The following is a 19,416-nucleotide window of genomic DNA, read 5'->3' as shown; positions in this document are numbered from 1 at the left end:
TGCCTGTTAGCTTAGCACAACAACAACAACGAAAAGGCGCTCTCTCACCCAGGAAACACACAGTCGCAGAGAGAGAGAGAGAGCGTCGCCCTGTAACCATGGCAACCGTAACGCTGCTGCCTGGAACAACAGAACGTAGCTGTCAAACAAAACCCAAACATTCCTGACCCGCGACAATATGAAACAGGAAAGTACCGCAGTGTAATCCATTTATTTCAACAAAGTAACTGTATTCTGAATACCACCTTTTTAAACGGTAACTGTAACGGAATACAGTTACTCATATTTTGTATTTTAAATACGTAACGGCGGTACATGTATTCCGTTACTCCCCAACACTGCTGGTATGGAAACTGCAGAGGGTCTTGTGACTTGCTCACCAGGGGTCTGAGGTGCTCCAGGATAAATCTCTCCAAAACCTTCGTAATATGAGAGGTCAGTCCTAGAGACCTGTAGTCACCAGGGATGATGTTTTCTATAGCACTGGGACTCTCTGGAAGTGCAGGCTCAGGTTGTATAGGTGATGGAGTACTCCACAAAGCTGCCTAGCACAGGCTTTCAACACTCTGGGACTGATGATTTGTTTTGTCTGGAAATGTATTTGTACTCTATTATCGTACCCATATGTAATTAATTTTATTTCATATTTTATGATTGAGAAGCACTTTGGTGTACCTCTGGTCTTTAAATGTGCTATATAAATAAAGCATGCTGTTGGGTCCTGCTGCTTTCCCCTGTCTGAGCCTCCCCAGCTTTCTTCTCACCTGAGTAGGTGTGATATGCAGGTTGGTTTGTGGGGCGACTGTGTGGAAAGCGGCGGTGTCACAGCAGGCGTGGACATGACCCTAGGCTAACAGGCGGCTTGGCAGGTGGCCAGCATGCAGGACCAGACGAGGCAGGACCAGACGAGGCAGGACCAGAGGGCTCACTGACCTCCGGATCGGGCTGAACAAGTCCCTCTTGCATGCTGACCTCCCTCTTGGGCTGAGCAGGTGCCTCCTGTGTGCGGACCTCTGGCTCAGACTGAGCAGATCCCTCAAGTGCACAGGGACACCACTGGGGCCAGCGGCACTGTCGGCAAGAACCCAAGCCAAGCTACCAGATTTTATAATATGGTGCTCATGTAAGGGAGGCATGATGAGGTTCTGGTGTGTGTCAGCCTCCCCTGCAGCCCTGGCACAAACCACGTCCCGCCACAAACTTGTTTACCCTCTGTACATCCTGCACAGTTTCACCCACACCTTTCTTCTGAAAGCCAGTGATATCTCTCAACACTCTGATTGGAATTCACATAAAATCCAGCCGTCTCCTGTCACCTCAGGCGGCTATATATTTTAAGGTACAGACCCTATTTATACACTTATACAATTATACATAGAAATTTTTAACAATGAGACGACTAACTGGGTGGTCTAACTGGGTGATATGGCACTATAAGGTAATTTAGATAAGATTGGGCCTGATTATTTAAGATGTTGTATGTGAGTAGCAGGTTTTTGATTTGCGGATTTAACAGGGAGTCAATGAAGGGAAGCCAATATATGACAAATCTGCTCTCTCTTTCTAGTCCCTGTCAGGACTCTTGCTGCAGCATTTTGGATCAACTGAAGGCTTTTCAGAAAGAATTACAGTAGTCCAGCCTAAGAGTAATAAATGCATGAACTACTTTTTCAGCTTCACTCTGAAAGTCACTCTGTTTCTGATCTTAGAGCACAAATGGAAGAAAGCAGTCCTATATCAGTTAGCTGTTTTACAACTACTCTTTTTCAAAAAAAAATTGAAATAAAAGGAAGGTTGGATATTTGCCTATGTCTAGCTAAGACAGTTGGGTCAAGTGATGATTTTTTAACTAATTGTTTAACAACTGCCAGCTTGAAGGCCTGTGCTATGTAGCTGATAAATAGAGATAGACTGATAGATTTTCTCTCATGGTTAAAATTTTATTTGTGAAGAAATTTATTAACTCATTACTAGTTAAGTTTAAAGGAAATCTCGGCTCAACAGGGATCTGACTTTCTGTCAGCTTGGCTAAAATGCTAAAGAGAAACCTAGGGTTGTTCTTATTTATTTCAACCATTGATGAATATTAAGATGTCATGACTTTAGAGAGGGCTTTTCTTTTTTTGACAAACAAACTGTCTCTTCAGGCTAAATTAAGATCTTCTACATTAGTGAGACATCATTTTCATCAGATTATGGATTTTCTGCTTTAGGATGTGAGTTTGTGAGTTATACCAGGGAGTCAAGCACTTCTCATCCGAAGCTTTCTTTTTGCTTCACTTTTGGAGCCTGATGCTACAATCTTTTGAATATTTTTTTATTTTAATAGTCTTTACTCAATACACCATAATGACAAACTGAAAACATGATTCCAATTTTTTTTAATTAAAAAAATATATCATAAAAACAATGTTTAGATAAGTATTCAAGCTTTCCGCTTTTCTTGACTGCTTAGAAGTTTCTACACCTTGAGTGGAAGCCACTTGTAGTACAATAAAAATTGACTGATTATGTTTTGGAAAGGTACACCCCTCTCTATAGAAGACATCGCAGCTGACAAATCAGAGCAAAGCCATGAAGTCAAACCTAAGAGATAGGGTTGTTGCAATGCACAGATGTGGAGGAGGCCACAGAAAACTTCTTGCCTTTATAATTCTCTAATGGTAGAGACTATAAGGATTCTCCCAAGATTGTCTTAGTGAGAGAGATGACCAAGAGCCTGAAATTCACTCTGAGCTTCACAGAGCCTCTGTGAAGATGGGACTATGTTCCAGAAGGACAACAATCACTGCAGCACCGCCACAGGTTTCGGCTTTATGGCAGAGTTGTTTGACACAGGCCTCTCCTCAGTGCAAAACACATGAAAGCCCATTTGGAGTTCAAAAAAGCACCTGAAGGACTCTCGGACTGTGAGGAACAAGACTTTCTGCTTTAATAAAATCAATTCTTCAATTCTAAAGTCTTTCTCTGGAAGAAACCAGGCATCACTCATCATCTACCCGATACTATCCCAACAGCAAAGCACGGTGGGGGTAGCATCATGCTGTGGTGGTGTATCTCAGCTGCAAGGACTGGGAGACTGGTCAAGGTTGATGGAAAGCTGTATGGTACAAAGATATCCTTAATGAAGGCCTCCTCCATAGTGCTGAAGGTAAAACTTCCAAAACAACAATGACCCTAAGTACACAGCGAGGACATCACAGCTGTGGCTTAGGAACAGCTCCGCAAATGTCTGAGACTAACCCAGTGAGAGCTGACTTCAACCCTGTCAAACATCTCTGTAGTGACCTGAAAATGACTGCCTGATGGTTACATCTAGCCTAAATGAGTTTAAAAGGATTTGCAAACAAGAGTCGCAAAAATTCCTCTGTAACACCCTGTTAGAAAAATAAGATAAGACAAACGGAGACAGAGCAGAGGCGAAGCTTTACTTTATCTTACAAAAAGGGGTGGCTGTAGCTCAGGTGGCAGAGCAGGTCAGCCACTAATCAGAAGGTCGGTGGTTCGATCTCAGGCTGCCTCCTGGCTGCATTTCAAATATCCTTGGGCAAGATACTAACCCCATGTTTGCCTACTGGTGGTGGTCAGAGGGCCCGGTGGCGCCAGTGTCCGGCAGCCTCGCCTCTGTCAGTATGCCCCAGGGCAGCTGTGGCTACAATGTAGCTTGCCATCGCCAGTGTGTGAATGTGTGTGTGAATGGGTCAATGACTGAATGTAGTGTGAAGCGCTTTGGGGTCCTTAGGGACTAGAAAAGCGCTATACAAATGCCATTTACCATTTACCATTTTTATCAAAAAGGAGTCACAGAATGCACAGAGTCTATTCAGGAACCTCAAATTGGGGAAGTCTGTCTGTCACTCTTTATGCAGTTACCCCCTCCTCCTAGTGACCCAACACCAGGAATTCCTTCGCCATATGACGACATGTTTAGGATAGAGTTAATAGTGGGAGAGAATGTCATGGCGACAGGTATGTGCTATGTTTAGCTGGTTCATCATATGTGATATAACACAACAGACTCAAACAACTTAACTCTTTTAGCGTTTTTCAATAAAAGCAATGCTGTGTTTATTTATGATTAATTAAGTCCATGTATCTCCTTATCCTTATCAGTTTTCAACACGTTACAATCCAGCATATGCTGAGATGTCATATGAGACATCTTCATCAGCCAGACAGAGTTGGTCATTCATGTAATTGGTCTTGGTAAGCGCCGTGTCAATTAGTCGGGGAATTGGTGCTCAAATAAATGGAATGTGGCAGCAGCCACACAGCATCAGCAAGGCGGCTGCAACTGCAATAGATACTAAGAGAGAAGAGATTAGACCATTCTACTTTCAAAACCATTGGTCTTGGAAGTCCTTAAATGGATCATTGATCCCAGAATTTCAGCTAGTTCTTCTGCCAACGTGTCACAGAGCCATCTGGAGAGGTGTTGTTTGGGATGAATGTGCAACAGCTGCTACCAAACATTCTGCAAACACCCCCTTTCTCAGCTAGCAAAATGTCCAGTGCCATTCTATTCTGCCAAATCATGAGTGATGCAGCATGCAGCTGTTCAGAGTCCCTTTTTCTGTATCTCTGGTATTATTCAGGAAACGCTGTTGAATATAATACAGAGAGTTAATCCAATCTATATTCACATTTATTGTGACCCACTAGAAAAATGGTGACTCAAATCCCATAGTTATCTCTTTGCAAGCATTGTATTCCACCAGTGCTATGGTTTACAAACCAATCTTTTTAGTAAGAGGCTGAGTTGTCTGTCACAGTCACAGTTGCACCATGATAGGTGACCCAAATTCCAGTCTTGCCCCAATCTAGTAAAACGTGTAACTTTCTACATAAGCTTGAGCATTGAGTGGAGTGTCTGGCTTTAAAGGTGGATAAGAGGTAATGTAGAGTGCAACAAGAGGTATTACTTGGTCTCACCTTGAGGCGACTATTGTTGTGATTTAGTGCTGTATAATAATGGTCTAAACACGTATGTATGTATGCATGTGTATATGTGTATATACACACACACACATGTGTGTGTGTGTGTGTGTATATATATATATATATATATATATATATATATATATATTAGGGGTGCAACGATACTCGTATCGATATTGAACCGTTCGATACAGTGCTTTCGGTTCGGTATGCATATGTATCGAACAATACAAAATAAATTTTTAATTTATTTGATCAACTTTCCTTCTGACGATGCTGTCTGTGTTGAGCGCTCAGTGAATCTGCGCTTGACAGTGCAGCCTAGGCGGAGTAGTCGAACGCAGATTCACTGAGCGCAGGGCAAGCTAGCGAGACAGAAGTTAAGCTCTCCTTGCAACATGGCAAATTGAACCTGCCCCACCCTCATTCAGATCTGGCGTTTGGAACTATTTTGGTTTTCATGTGACGTATGACCCTGAAGGTAAGCACGTCATGGACTAAAGTAAAACAGTATGTTGGATGTGCCACGCAATGCTCAATTACATGGGTGGGAGCTAGTGTGTTAGCGCAGTTAGCTCGTTAACGTGTTGGCCGTCCAGCCCCATGCACAGGCCATCCGCGGTAGCTCGTTAAGGGAGATTTGCCGTGTTGTGGCGTTAACGTCATTTCAACGAGATTTACGCTGACAGCACTAGTGGGAACACAACAAATATGACTGCACATTTACACCGACATCATCCTAGTACAAAGACAAGTGGAAGCAGACAAAAACAACAAGCACGCATGCTACAAACTTTACCCGAGTCATTTAGACAGCCATTAGCCCGACGTCCTGGGGCTAGCGATTTTTCCAGTCGGGCTACCGGTGAGGTCGGCTGCGGTCACGACTGCTCCGACCACTTTTTCTTTGTCTTTGTTTTTTAAGTTAGTTTTCAGCGTTTCTAAATCGGCAAAATCACCACCATTGGGTACATTAGGTATGACAGTGACACTCTTGTTTCTATTGGTTTACAATGTACTCACAATTCGAAGTTTTTAACTCCAGATCCGAGCTGGCCGAGTGAGATCTTGAGGGAGAACAAAGGGAAGCGGCGGCAGCCTAGAGGGAAGCGAGCCGGCGTCAGGAACAGACTGAGAGCTCGTGCACACCGCACACCTCTGCCTAGCATCCTGCTCGCCAACGTCCAGTCACTGGAGAACAAGCTTGACGACCTCAGGGCCAGGGTAAAGTTCCAGAGAGACATTCGGGACTGCAATCTCCTCTGCTTCACCGAGACATGGCTGAACCCAGCGGTGCCGGACCACGCCATCCAGCCGGCCGAGTTCTTCTCGGTTCACCGCATGGACAGGACACGGGACTCGGGGAAGTCAAGGGGAGGCGGCGTGTGTTTAATGGTGAACAACAACTGGTGCAACAGTGCGAACGTTGTTCCTCTCACACGCTCCTGCACACCAAATCTGGAACTACTGTCCATCATGTGTCGTCCTTTTTATCTACCTCGGGAATTTACATTGGTCATTATAAGTGCCGTTTATATTCCACCACAAGCGGACACGGTCACCGCCTTATGCGAGCTGCATGAGGCACTCACACAGCACCAGACACAACACCGGGACGCTGCGCTTATTGTGACGGGGGACTTTAATAGCGCGAACCTCAAACGCGCAGCGCCGAACTTTTATCAACACATCTCCTGCCCCACCAGAGGTGAAAGGACACTGGACCACTGCTACACTACGGTCAAGGACGGCTACAAGGCACAATCCCGCCCTCCTTTTGGCAAATCTGATCACGCCGCCATCTTCCTCATCCCAAAATACAAACAAAGGCTGAAACAGGAAGTTCCGGTTCAGAGGAAGGTCGCGCGCTGGACGGATCAATCGGTGGCCGCGTTACAGGACGCACTCGATGACGCAGACTGGGGCATGTTCAGAAACAGCTCCGATGATGATGTCAACGTGTTTACGGAAGCGGTTGTGGGATTCATCGGGAAACTAGCGGATGATACCGTGGAGACAAAGACTATCACAACGTTTCCCAACCAGAAGCCGTGGGTGGATAAAACCATCCGCGACGCTCTGAGATCCCGCACCGCTGCCTACAACACGGGACTCATGACGGGGGACATGGACCCGTACAAAGCCGCGTCATATAACGTGCGGAGGGCGGTGAAAGAGGCGAAGCAGCGCTACGGGAGGAAACTAGAGTCACAACTCCAACAGAGTGACTCTAGGAGCCTGTGGCGGGGACTAAGGACAATAACGGACTATAAAGCACCAACAACCGGTATGACGAACGCGGCCGTGACTCTGGCAGACGAGCTGAACACTTTCTATGCTTGCTTCGAGGCTGCAGCTAAGGTCTCCAACAATGCTAGTGCTAGCGGCGCTAACGGCTGCAGACAGGAAGATACTGCCAGCACCGGAAGCGTGCTCGTCATCTCCGAGCATGAAGTAAGGAGAACCTTCAAGAGAGTGAACACCAGGAAAGCAGCAGGACCAGACGGCATCCCAGGTCGTATCCTAAGAGACTGCGCATACCAGCTAGCTCCTGTGTTCACTGAGATATTCAACATCTCTCTATCTCAGTCGGTGATCCCCACATGCTTCAAAGAGTCCATCATTGTTCCTGTCCCGAAGAAACCCCACCCTGCTTCTCTTAATGACTATCGCCCTGTAGCCCTCACCTCAGTAGTGATGAAGTGCTTTGAACGCCTGGTCAGAGACTTCATCATTTCTTCACTACCAGACACACTGGACCCACTACAGTTTGCTTACCGTCCAAATCGTTCCACAGACGATGCCATCTCTCATCTCCTCCACACATCACTCACTCACTTGGACACTAGAAAGGGGAATTATGTTAAAATGCTCTTCATAGACTACAGCTCTGCATTTAACACCATAATTCCCTCCACACTCACCACCAAGCTGGAGCATCTGGGACTCAGCTCATCTATGTGTCTGTGGATCTCCAACTTCCTAACTGGCAGACCACAGGCAGTAAGGATGGGCGGACATGTCTCAGCCTCCACCACTCTCAGCACTGGAGCCCCCCAGGGGTGTGTTCTGAGCCCCCTGCTGTACTCTTTGTACACACATGACTGTGTGGCCACTACCAGCTCCACCACCATCATCAAGTTTGCTGACGACACCGTCGTGGTGGGCCTGATCTCTGATAACAATGAGACGGCCTACCTGAAGGAGATTAGGAATCTGGAGAACTGGTGCCAGAGGAACAACCTCCTTCTAAACGTCAGTAAGACAAAGGAGCTGATAGTGGACTTCAGCACTAAGCAGGAGAGGAACTACCAGACCCCTGTCATCAACGAGTGCCCAGTGGAGAGAGTGGACAGCTTCAAATACCTCGGAGTTCACATCACGCAGGACCTGTCATGGTCCTGTCACATCAACACCGTGGTGAAAAAGGCCCGTCAGCGTCTCTACCACCTCAGATGCTTGAGAGACTTCCAACTGCCCTCCAAGGTGCTCAGGAACTTTTACTCCTGCACCATAGAGAGCATCCTGACGGGAAACATCTTAACCTGGTTCGGGAACAGCACCATGCAGGACAGACGAGCTCTACAGAGGGTTGTGCGGTCAGCTGAGCGCACCATCCGCTCCGAGCTCCCTGACCTGCACTCAATCTACAGCAGGCGGTGCTGGACCAAGGCCAGGAAGATCGTGAAGGACCTCAGCCATCCCAACAACAGACTGTTCTCTCTGTTGAGGTCAGGAAAGCGATTCCGCTCCCTGAAGACCAACACAGAGAGACTGAGGAGGAGCTTCTTCCCGCAGGCGATACGGTCTCTCAATCACACCACCACACAGTACTGACCCACACATACAGTTCTTACACACACTGGACATTCTGGACATTGTTTTCACTTCATTACTTAAATCACGCTGCTGTTATTGTGTATATGCTGCTGTTATTGTGTATATATTTATTTATATTTCTTCATACATTCTTATATAGTTCTATATTGTGTATTTTGTTGTACAGTTATTTTATTTTCAACTTTAATTTATATATTTTATCTTATTCTCCCAGTTAAATTTACCCTTCATTCTAATTTGTGTTGTACAGTTATTTCATTTTTAACCTTAATTTATATTTTATTCCTTCCTAGTTAAATTTACCCTTTTTAATTTTTCATATTTATTTCCTATCTTATTCATAGCCTTTTCCTTTTTTGTTTTCTTTAGGTCACGAGCAGTTGTCCAAGCATTTCACTACATATCGTACTGTGTATGACTGTGTACGTGACAAATAAAATTTGAATTTGAATTTGAATTTAGGAAGGAAAAATATATGTCAATGCTTTTGCATTCTTTCAGAAATGTAGCTGGGTAATTATGTCATTGGCATCGGTGAGCCACTGTCAATATGTGACATATTGAAATCGCATTTGAATTTGCGCTTGTTTTTTGCTTTCACTTTGCAATCGCGCGAACTGTGTATAGAGAGCGACAGCACTGATTGGTGAGTGATGATAATTTGCGCACCAATTCCTCTGACATTGTCTTATCAATCGTTAGCTTACTATGCAAACATGACAAGTGAAATCTTAAACATGCTTAAACATGTGAGAGGTTGATCGCGCAGAGAATCGCTGAGCGTTATGTGAGTGCGTGTGTAAAAGCAGCGGGATATATATTGTAGCGGGTCAGGTCTGTTCGGGGTTCTGTTTGTACAGTTATGTTTTGTTTATGTTGCCATAGTGACGGGTGACGCCCTCTCGCTGCGACGGTGTGTCCTTCCAGGGTCAGAGGGCGCCCTGTGTGTTGTTGTTGTTGTTGTTGCTGTGCTGTTGCCGCGCTGAGCAGTTAGCTAGCGGCAGTGTTCTTCTGCAGATGTCAATAAACGGCTGTGCTCCCTGGCTAGCTCACGGGAAGCAAGACCAAACGATACCTCCGTCTCCTCCTTGTCTGAGCTCGCCACATTGGTGTCAGAAGTGGGATGATGGTGGCACCCCATGTTCTGACCCGAGTGACTTTTCCCCCGCCGGTCGTGACCGGCCGGTGCGCCAAAAGAAGGCACCTGGACATTTGCAGGACTTTGTGTGGGGTAATGGGGTCGTTGGGGGCGACTGACCCCTTAGGTGGGGGCTATGTAGCGGGTCAGGGCTGTTCGGGGTTCTTTTTGTACAGTTATGTGTTGTTTATGTTGCCATAGTGACGGGTGACGCCCTCTCGCTGCGACGGTGTATCCATCCGGGGTCAGAGGGCGCCCTGTGTGTTGTTGTTGTTGTTGCTGTGCGGTTGCCGCGCTGAGCAGTTAGCTAGCGGCAGTGTTCTTCTGCAGATGTCAATAAACGGCTGTGCTCCCTGGCTAGCTCACGGGAAGCAAGACCAAACGACACCTCCATCTCCTCCTTGTCTGAGCTCGCCACAATATTTTAGTTCTGCTGAGCCAAATAAGACAGGTCAGGGTGAAGAAGTGACAGCCAAAGAAAAGCTTACCACAAAACGGAAAAGTTATGACAAATCAGACTATAAGGCAAAAAGAAAGTGCAGCTTTATGGTTTCATGGACAAAAGAATTTCTGTGGCTGCAATATGACAAGCGAAATAACCAGGGCTGCACATAAGTGGTCCGCAGGTGCGCATTCGCTGTCAAAATAAACATTTTTTTTGTATCGAAAAAATATCGAACCGTAACACCAAAGTATCGAACCGAACCGAACCGTGAATTTTGTGTATTGTTGCACCCCCAATATATATATATATATATATATACACATATATATATATATATATATATACATATATATATATATATATATATATATATATATATATACATACACATATATATATACACATATATATATATATATATATACACATATATATATATATGTATATATATATATATATACACACATATGTATATATACACATATATATATATATATATATATATATGTGTATATACATATATATATATATATATATATATATATGTATATGTATATATGTGTGTGTGTGTGTATATATGTGTGTGTGTGTGTGTATATATGTGTGTGTGTATATGTGTGTGTGTGTATATGTGTGTGTGTGTATATATATATATATATATATATATATGTGTATATATATGTGTGTGTGTGTGTGTGTGTGTGTGTGTGTGTGTGTGTGTGTATATATATATGTGTGTGTGTGTGTGTGTGTGTGTGTGTGTGTGTGTATATATATATATGTGTATATATATATATATATTAGGGGTGCAACGATATTCGTATCGATATTGAACCGTTCGATACAGTGCTTTCGGTTCGGTACGCATATGTATCGAACAATACAACATTTGTAATTTATTTTATCAATTTTCCTTCTGACGATGCTGTCTGTGTGGAGCGCTCAGTGAATCTGCGTTCGACTACTCCGCCTAGGCTGCACTGTCGAGCGCAGATCCACTGAGTGCTCCACACAGACAGCATAGTCAGAAGGAAGAGCGCAGGGCACCTCCCCCACCCTCATTCAGATCTGGCGTTTGGAATTAGTTTGGTTTTCATGTGACGTATGACCCTGAAGGTAAGCGAGTCATGGACTAAAGTAAAACAGTATGTTGGATGTGCCGTGCAATGCTCAATTACATGGGTGGGAACTAGTGTGTTAGCGCAGTTAGCTCGTTAACGTGTTAGCCGTCTAGCCCCATGCACGGGGCGATCGGCGGTAGCTCGTTAACGGAGATTTGCCGTGTTGTGGTGTTAAGGTCATTTCAACGAGATTAACCTGAAAGCACTAGTGGGAACACAACGAATATGACTGCACATTTACGCCGACATCATCCTAGTGCAAAGACAAAAACAACAAGCATGCTACTAACTTTAGCCGAGTCATTTAGACAGCTGTTAGCACATGATTCTCCTTATGCTGCTGAGAATATAGCCCAGAAGAAGCGGATAGTATAGCTTTTATTTTGGAAAGAGACATTTCTCTGTAATAAACTCTCTTTTCCAAAGATGAGTGATTCCTCAATCAGATATAGGGCTTGCAATATCGCTAGCCTGACGTCCTGGGGCTAGCGATTTTTTCAGTCGGGCTACCCTGCCCGTCGGGCTATTGTAGGAAGGAAAAATATATGTCAATGCTTTTGCATTCTTTCAGAAATGTAGCTGGGTAATTATGTCATTGGCATCGGTGAGCCACTGTCAATATGTGACATATTGAAATCGCGTTTGAATTTGCGCTTGTTTTTTTGCTTTCACTTTGCAATCGTGCGAACTGTGTATAGAGAGCGACAGCACTGATCTGTGAGTGATGATAATTTGCGCACCAATTCCTCTGACATCGTCTTATTAATCGTTAGCTTACTATGCAAACATGACAAGTGAAATCTCCCGCAGCAAGCTAAACATGTGAGAGGTTGATCGCGCAGAGAATCGCTGAGAATCGCTGAGCTTATGTGAGTGCGTGTGTAAAAGCATTTCAGTTCTGCTGAGCCAAACAAGACAGGTCAGGGTGAAGAAGTGACAGCCAAAGAAAAGCTTACCACAAAACGGAGAAGTTATGACAAATCAGACTATAAGGCAAAAAGAAAGTGCAGCTTTATGGTTTCATGGACAAAATAATTTCTGTGGCTGCAATATGACGAGCTAAATAACCAGGGCTGCACATAAGTGGTCCGCAGGTGCGCATTCGCTGTCAAAATAAAAAACACGCACAAGGGTTAGGGTTAAATTTAAAAACTGTACTTTTGAGTTAAAATATATATTTATAATTTTAATAAATGACAAATTAAAAAGGCATGAACATTTTTTTTGTATCGAAAAAATATCGAACCGTGACACCAAAGTATCGAACCGAACCGTGAATTTTATGTATCGTTGCACCCCTAATATATATATATATGTGTATATGTGTGTGTGTGTGTATTATATTATTCTTCATTCTATATAAAATGGATTACACTAATCATCTTGTTTCCTGTTTTAAATTCAGAGGGTCTTCAAAACTGTCAGTTTAAACTCAAATCTAACCTGAAGGAGAGGTTCCAGTGTGTGTTTGAGGGGGTTGCTAAAGCAGGAAACCCAACGCTTCTGAATCAGATCCACACAGAGCTCTACATCACAGAGGGAGAGACTGCAGAGATCAATGATGAACATGAGGCCAGAATGATTGAAACTGTGTTCAAGAAACCTGCCAGACCAGAAACAACAATCAGGCAAGAAGACATCTTTAAAGCATCACCTGGAAGACATGAACCAATCAGAACAGTGCTGACAAAGGGAGTGACTGGTATTGGGAAAACAATCTTAATACAAAAGTTCACTCTGGACTGGGCTGAAGACAAAGTCAACCAGGACATCCAGTTCATATTTCCATTCACTTTCAGAGAGCTGAATGTGCTGAAGGAGGAAAAGTTCAGCTTGGTGGAACTTGTTCATCACTTCTTTACTGAAACCAAAAAAGCAGGAATTTGCAGCTTTGAAGACTTCCAAGTTGTGTTCATCTTTGATGGTCTAGATGAGTCTCGAATTCCTCTGGACTTCCACAAAACTACAATCCTAACTGACCCTAGAAAGTCCACCTCAGTGAATGTGCTGCTGACAAACCTCATCAGGGGGTACCTGCTTCCCTCTGCTCGCATCTGGATAACCACACGACCTGCAGCAGCCAATCAGATCCCTCCACAATGTGTTAATATGGTGACAGAGATTAGAGGGTACACTGATCCACAGATGGAGGAGTACTTTAGGAAGAGATCCAGAGATGAGGAGCAGGCCAGCAGGATCATCTCCCACATCAAGACATCACGAAGCCTCCACATCATGTGCCACATCCCAGTCTTCTGCTGGATCACTGCTACAGTTCTGGAGGATGTGCTGCAAACCAGAGAGAAAGGAACACTGCCCAAGACCCTGACTGAGATGTACATCCACTTCCTGGTGGTTCAGGCCAAAATAAGGAAGGTCAAGTATGATGGAGGAGCTGAGACAGATCCACACTGGACTCCAGAGAGCAGGAGGACGGTTGAGTCTTTGGGAAAACTGGCTTTTGATCAGCTGCAGAAAGGAAACCTGATCTTCTATGAATCAGACCTGACAGAGTGTGGCATCGATATCAGAGCAGCCTCAGTGTACTCAGGAGTGCTCACACAGATCTTTAAAGAAGAGAGAGGACTGTACCAGGACAAGGTGTTCTGCTTCATCCATCTGAGTGTTCAGGAGTTTCTGGCTGCTCTTCATGTCCACATGACCTTCATCAACTCTGCAGTCAATCTGCTGGAAGAACAACAGACATCGTCCTGGTGGTCAAAATTTTTTAATGCACCAAAACTACAGTATGTCCACCAGAGTGCTGTGGACAAGGCTTTACAGAGTCCAAATGGACACCTGGACTTGTTCCTGCGCTTCCTCCTGGGTCTTTCAATGCAGCCCAATCAGATTCTCCTACGAAATTTTTTGCCAGACACACTAAGTAGCTCACAGACTATTCAGGAAACAGTCCAGTACATTAAGAAGAAACTCAGTATGAATCTGTCTGCAGAGAAAAGCATCAATCTGTTCCACTGTCTGAATGAACTGAATGATCGTTCTCTAGTAGAGGAGATCCAACAGTCACTGACTTCAGGAAGTTTCTCCACAGATGAGCTGTCTCCTGCTCAGTGGTCAGCTCTGGTCTTCATCTTACTCTCATCAGAAAAAGATCTGGATGTATTTGACCTGAAGAAATACTCAGCTTCAGAGGAGGCTCTTCGGAGGCTACTGCCAGTGGTCAAAGCCTCCAACAAAGCTGTGTAAGTACATTTGTACTGATCCCTCTACTTTTATCATGCAGTTGAGTCTGTAATTTATTTAATCAGACTTTCCATCTTTGTAAGAATTTGTGTCCCAAAGCATGGCAATTACTCTAAAACAACTGTAACCTTTTTAATGTCTCATAAACTCAATGTTCTTGTGATGCAACATCCAAAAACTATGGCAGTATCATTATTAGTGCTGCTGCTGTGTTACTGGTCTTTTAAAAAAAACCAAACAATCAAACTTTACTTTCCATGTGTTCATGCACCAGTTTTGCATTTAATCATTAGTTTTTACTACACTGTGCCTTGGGCTTCAGTGTTTGTTTACTATTCTTGACCTGAGCTCTCCCCTCACCCCAAACTGTTAACAGCAGATGGTTGTACCTCCTGAGCCTCATTCTCCTGGAGTTTTTCCTTCACACTGTTGCCAAGTGGGAGTTGTCAAATTGTTGGTGCAGACTTTGGTGCATATCAAACAAGCAGTTCTAGCTCCTTCCGTCTTAAGCATACTTTCCCTGGTTGTCTCTTCTATGGCTGCCATAAAATTTCCTCCAGATTATAATCCGCCCACAAAAATCAAAAATACAAAAACAACTCAGACTTCATGCCATTTATTGCCAACATGGTGTCCTTTTTGCCAGCCTTTGATGATAAACTGCACCACTATCCATAATAAGCTTTTCCATTGCTTTTAATGATTTTAGACTTTACACATGTACATTGTCTTTCTTTTTATTGTGGGCACACAGATAACAGCTCTTCTTTTGTTACAACTGAATTGAAAACACAACTCAGATCAGGGAAAATCTCCTAATTTGGATGATTTTCCAGGTGGTATCTGGGATCAAAAGTTGAAATCAGCTTGGATAGCCTGTACAATGAGTACAGTGGCTCACTCCTTGGGCAAGAAGACCATTCAGTCTAAATGCTTTTTTCCCCTTTCGTGGCTGCTGATGAGGTTGTTTTTGGATTGGCTCATAGCCATTCTCATCGTCTTCAAATTAACTGACAAACTGCTGACTGCTGCTATAGTTTACTGAGTATGTGACTCATGTACTAAAGGTTAGAGTTGTGACTCCAGTGCTTGAGTTTGAGTCTGCCCAAGACATTTCCTTTGTGTCCATCTCCTCACTTCTCCCTCCTTTTCTGACTTCCATACTTTACACAGTGAAGTCAAAGTGCCTAGTGTTCTGAGAAATCTTCACCTCCTGCATCTCCCAAATCTTCTCTGTCATATGAAATCAACAATATTCTCTGAGTATAGAATCTTTTCACGATCTTGAATGATAAGGATCCACATGGGCACAGTTATTTCTTTCTTTTCTATTTAAAGAGCAATGACATTGTCTAGCCAGATGCTCTTAGTACAACCGAGGTCTCGATTAAAGCGTAGAGGAGATCAGGCCTTTGCAGTTGCAGTGCCTAGACTCTGGACTAACTTGACAGATGATATTCGTACTTCAGAGTCTAGTCAGTCTTTAGAAGCATGCCTTAAAACTCATTTTTTTTATGTTGGTTTTTAATTCGAGTTCAGTTTGAGTACCATCAGGCCTTTTTTTCTGTTTGCTATTTTTGTCTTGTTTTTATGTTGTATACATTGTCATTGCCTCATCTCGTTTATCTGTATTTGTTTTTCTATTGTTTTCTCATGTTCTGAACTAATTGCGAAGCACTTTGGTCAACTCTGTTGCTTTTAAAAGTGCTATAGAAATCGATTTGATTTGATTTGAAGGGTTCCACCTGTGATTTGTAGCTGGAATAGAGTGTGGAAAAACTTTAGTTTAGAGGAAAAACTTGAATGAGGTACATGTTTCTTGATATCAGAGTAACTCATCCACAAGGTGTAGAAAGAGCAGCAGTAGGGTAGGACAATATGTCCAAAAATATTTATATATTTGAAAATTTGCGGTAACGATATAACTGACAATATAATTGACGCGAGACAAAATACTTAACAACTCTACAACTTTATTAGTGCAAAAAAAAAAAACCCGAACAATGTATTTTAACTTAAACAAGCAGCTGGTTTTTTTATGTGCATTAAAGCTATATAAAAATGTTACAGTGCAAATGCAAATTCCATGCTGACAGTTAAACCAAAGGGCATTTTCAGTAGAAATGGGCCGACATATCCTAAGCATAACCATGTATAATGTCCACAAAACTTAAAAAGAGGTTATACACACACAATACTAATATTATGTTGAATCACAGTAGGTATTACTCCATAAGGCACGTGACTATGGTAGCCGTAATGCTCCGACAATCAATCAAGCGGTGCGGCTTCATAGCTTAACAAAGTAGTATTAAAATCAGTGCTCTCAGCAATCTCGTTAAAATGACATGGCAAATCACCGTTAGCAAGTTAACGCGGATCGCCCCGTGTGTGGGGCTGGACGGCGCTAACGCTTTGACCTTGTGCAGCCCCAGGTTTTTCAGCCCGCTTGCATGTTCTACCAAAAATTGGTGGGTATCTGACAGACAAAAACCTCACCAGTTCCACACTACTGAAGTTGGCCCCGTTTTTACAAACCAATTTTGGTTCATCTGTTTTATTCAACGATCTGCTTTCGCCCTTCTCATTCTCCGTCACTGCCATACTTTTTCTGACATGTGCGTATGAAAACAAATGCACTGCACATGCACATTTTACTTATATTCTATCGCAATATTTCATTTTCTTATCATTGCCTAACATTATACCAGTATTATCGTGAACGGTATGATATTGCCCAGCCCTAAGCAGCAGAAGAGTACAAATCATGTCTTACCAAAAAGCCACAACAACTAGAATTTACCTACCTTTGGTATTTCCTGACAGCATAATATTTACTGAAAAGATGTCTTCTCTCATCTTTGTTGCTATGAATGTTCCTGTTTCGGCTGTCCACTTGGCTCTAAATTGTACAAATAGATCTGAGAAGATTACGTTTCTAATCACAAATCAGAAATTATGTTTTTATTAGATTTGCAGTTTGTATTCATGTCTTCTGAATCAGAAGGTGGGGGAAGTGGACCTTACAAGGACTAAGTGCTGATCTAGAAGGGCAATTGTGTTTTAATGAAGTTATTTTGTTAACCATTAATTGTGTTGCATGTTGGCATTTTTACATTTTTTCACAAATTTTGTTTTATTTATTGATTTCATTAGTTTGTTTGTTTGTTTTTTCAGACTGAGTCACTGTAACCTCTCAGAGAGAAGCTGTGGTGCGCTGTCCTCATTTCTCAACTCCCAGTCCTGTAGTCTGAGAGAGCTGGACCTGAGTAACAATGATCTACATGATTTAGGAGTGACACTTCTGTCTGCTGCTCTACTGAGTCCATACTGTACACTGGAAACTCTCAGGTCAGCAGTTACTGTATTTAAATTACTTTTCCACTGAAAAAGTAGAGTAACTAATTACTGTTCATTTTTAGGTATTTTAAATACAGTTACTTACAATGTACTTGCGTTACATTGTAAAATAACTAAACTCGCTGAAAATCATTATTTAATTTCAATAATTTATCTTCTAAAGGTAAAAATAAACTCTGCCGCTTTAACATCGCTGTAGTGCAGCTGCACGTCATTTCGCGCCAGTTTGCCGCATAGTCGTATTCTACAGCGGAAGATGTCGGACTCGGCTGAAGCGAGGGCCTGTTTTATGAAATGGAAATATTCCCGTCACTTTACTTTTCTACATACAGTACATACAGCATGCAGGAAATATGGTGCTCATTGGTTTGAGGAAGTTTCAGAGGAATTCTGTTTGTTAACCAAAGTTCAGAATTAACTTCACTTTGTTGAATCACATGACATGATTACATACATTATGTATGAATATGTTACTCATTGCTTTAAAAATGTAAAAATTTTAATGTTTACTGCGTGAAATATGTCATGTATAACATTTCTTAAGTTAAGCTTTTTTGTTATTCAGATATGTTGCAGAAAAATATATTTGTTATTCTGGAATTGTGTTTCTTAGCTAAAGAAAGTTACATTCCTTACTAAAAAATGTTAAAGAATGTTTTTTTTATAGAATGTAATAAAGATGATTCAGGAAGCAAAAAGGCTAAACTATTTCATGTTGACTCGTATTTTTTTAAAAATTATTTATTATTTAAAGAGTTTAATTTCTATTGTTTGTCCACTCAAGGTTTATGGGGATTTTAATAAGTATTTAGTTAAATTACTTATTGAGTAATTAAGTTACTTTTCAGGCACAGTAATTAGATAAGTATTTTAAATACAATATTGATTAAGTAATTAGTAATAGTAATTAATTACTTTTTTAAAGTAACTTACCCAACACTGCACGTCAGGAGTGAAATATTTCACTGCTGATCATTTACAGTCTGAATGATTTGCATCTATAAACAACTATGCTTTATAGCCTTGTCAAGTGGCCTTTTATTTAGGACTCTGATTTTGGGTAGCAGAATAAGTGAGATATCATTTTGGTTTCTGAGATATAGTGATGTTGTTTTCTTAACTAATTTATTTAATTTAAAATTGTGTGTTAGAGTTATTTATATTTCATTTAAGGTATTTTCTTAAGAAGTCTGACACATAACAAAGATGTTTCGGTGATGCAAAAACACCTTAGTAGGATTAACTGCTGAAAGGTATAATTCTACATGTGGAGACACTGGTATTAATTTCAGTAACATTAGTATCATTTTTGTGATGTCTGAACTGTTATTTTATGTATGGCAAGTCACTAAATTTCAAAACCCAAGCCT

The 19,416-nt window shown here is 42.3% G+C and overlaps 1 protein-coding gene across 1 annotated transcript in view; it reads left to right on the top strand.

Moving 5' to 3' along the window:
- Positions 1-19,416, top strand: part of LOC308394519 (uncharacterized protein) — a 42,698-nt gene that overhangs the window by 9,739 nt on the left and 13,543 nt on the right. The window contains exons 7-8 of the mRNA XM_080878875.1: positions 14,535-14,685; positions 17,864-18,037. Of these exons, the coding sequence (XP_080735001.1) occupies positions 14,535-14,685; positions 17,864-18,037 (325 nt within the window). The remainder of the gene's footprint in view (positions 1-14,534; positions 14,686-17,863; positions 18,038-19,416) is intronic.

Source organism: Rhamphochromis sp. 'chilingali', assembly GCF_963969265.1.
Source record: "Rhamphochromis sp. 'chilingali' genome assembly, chromosome: 3".
NCBI lineage: Eukaryota > Metazoa > Chordata > Actinopteri > Cichliformes > Cichlidae > Rhamphochromis > Rhamphochromis sp. 'chilingali'.
The sequence above is the reverse complement of the archived record's forward strand: the minus strand, read 5'-3'. Positions and strand labels throughout refer to the sequence as shown.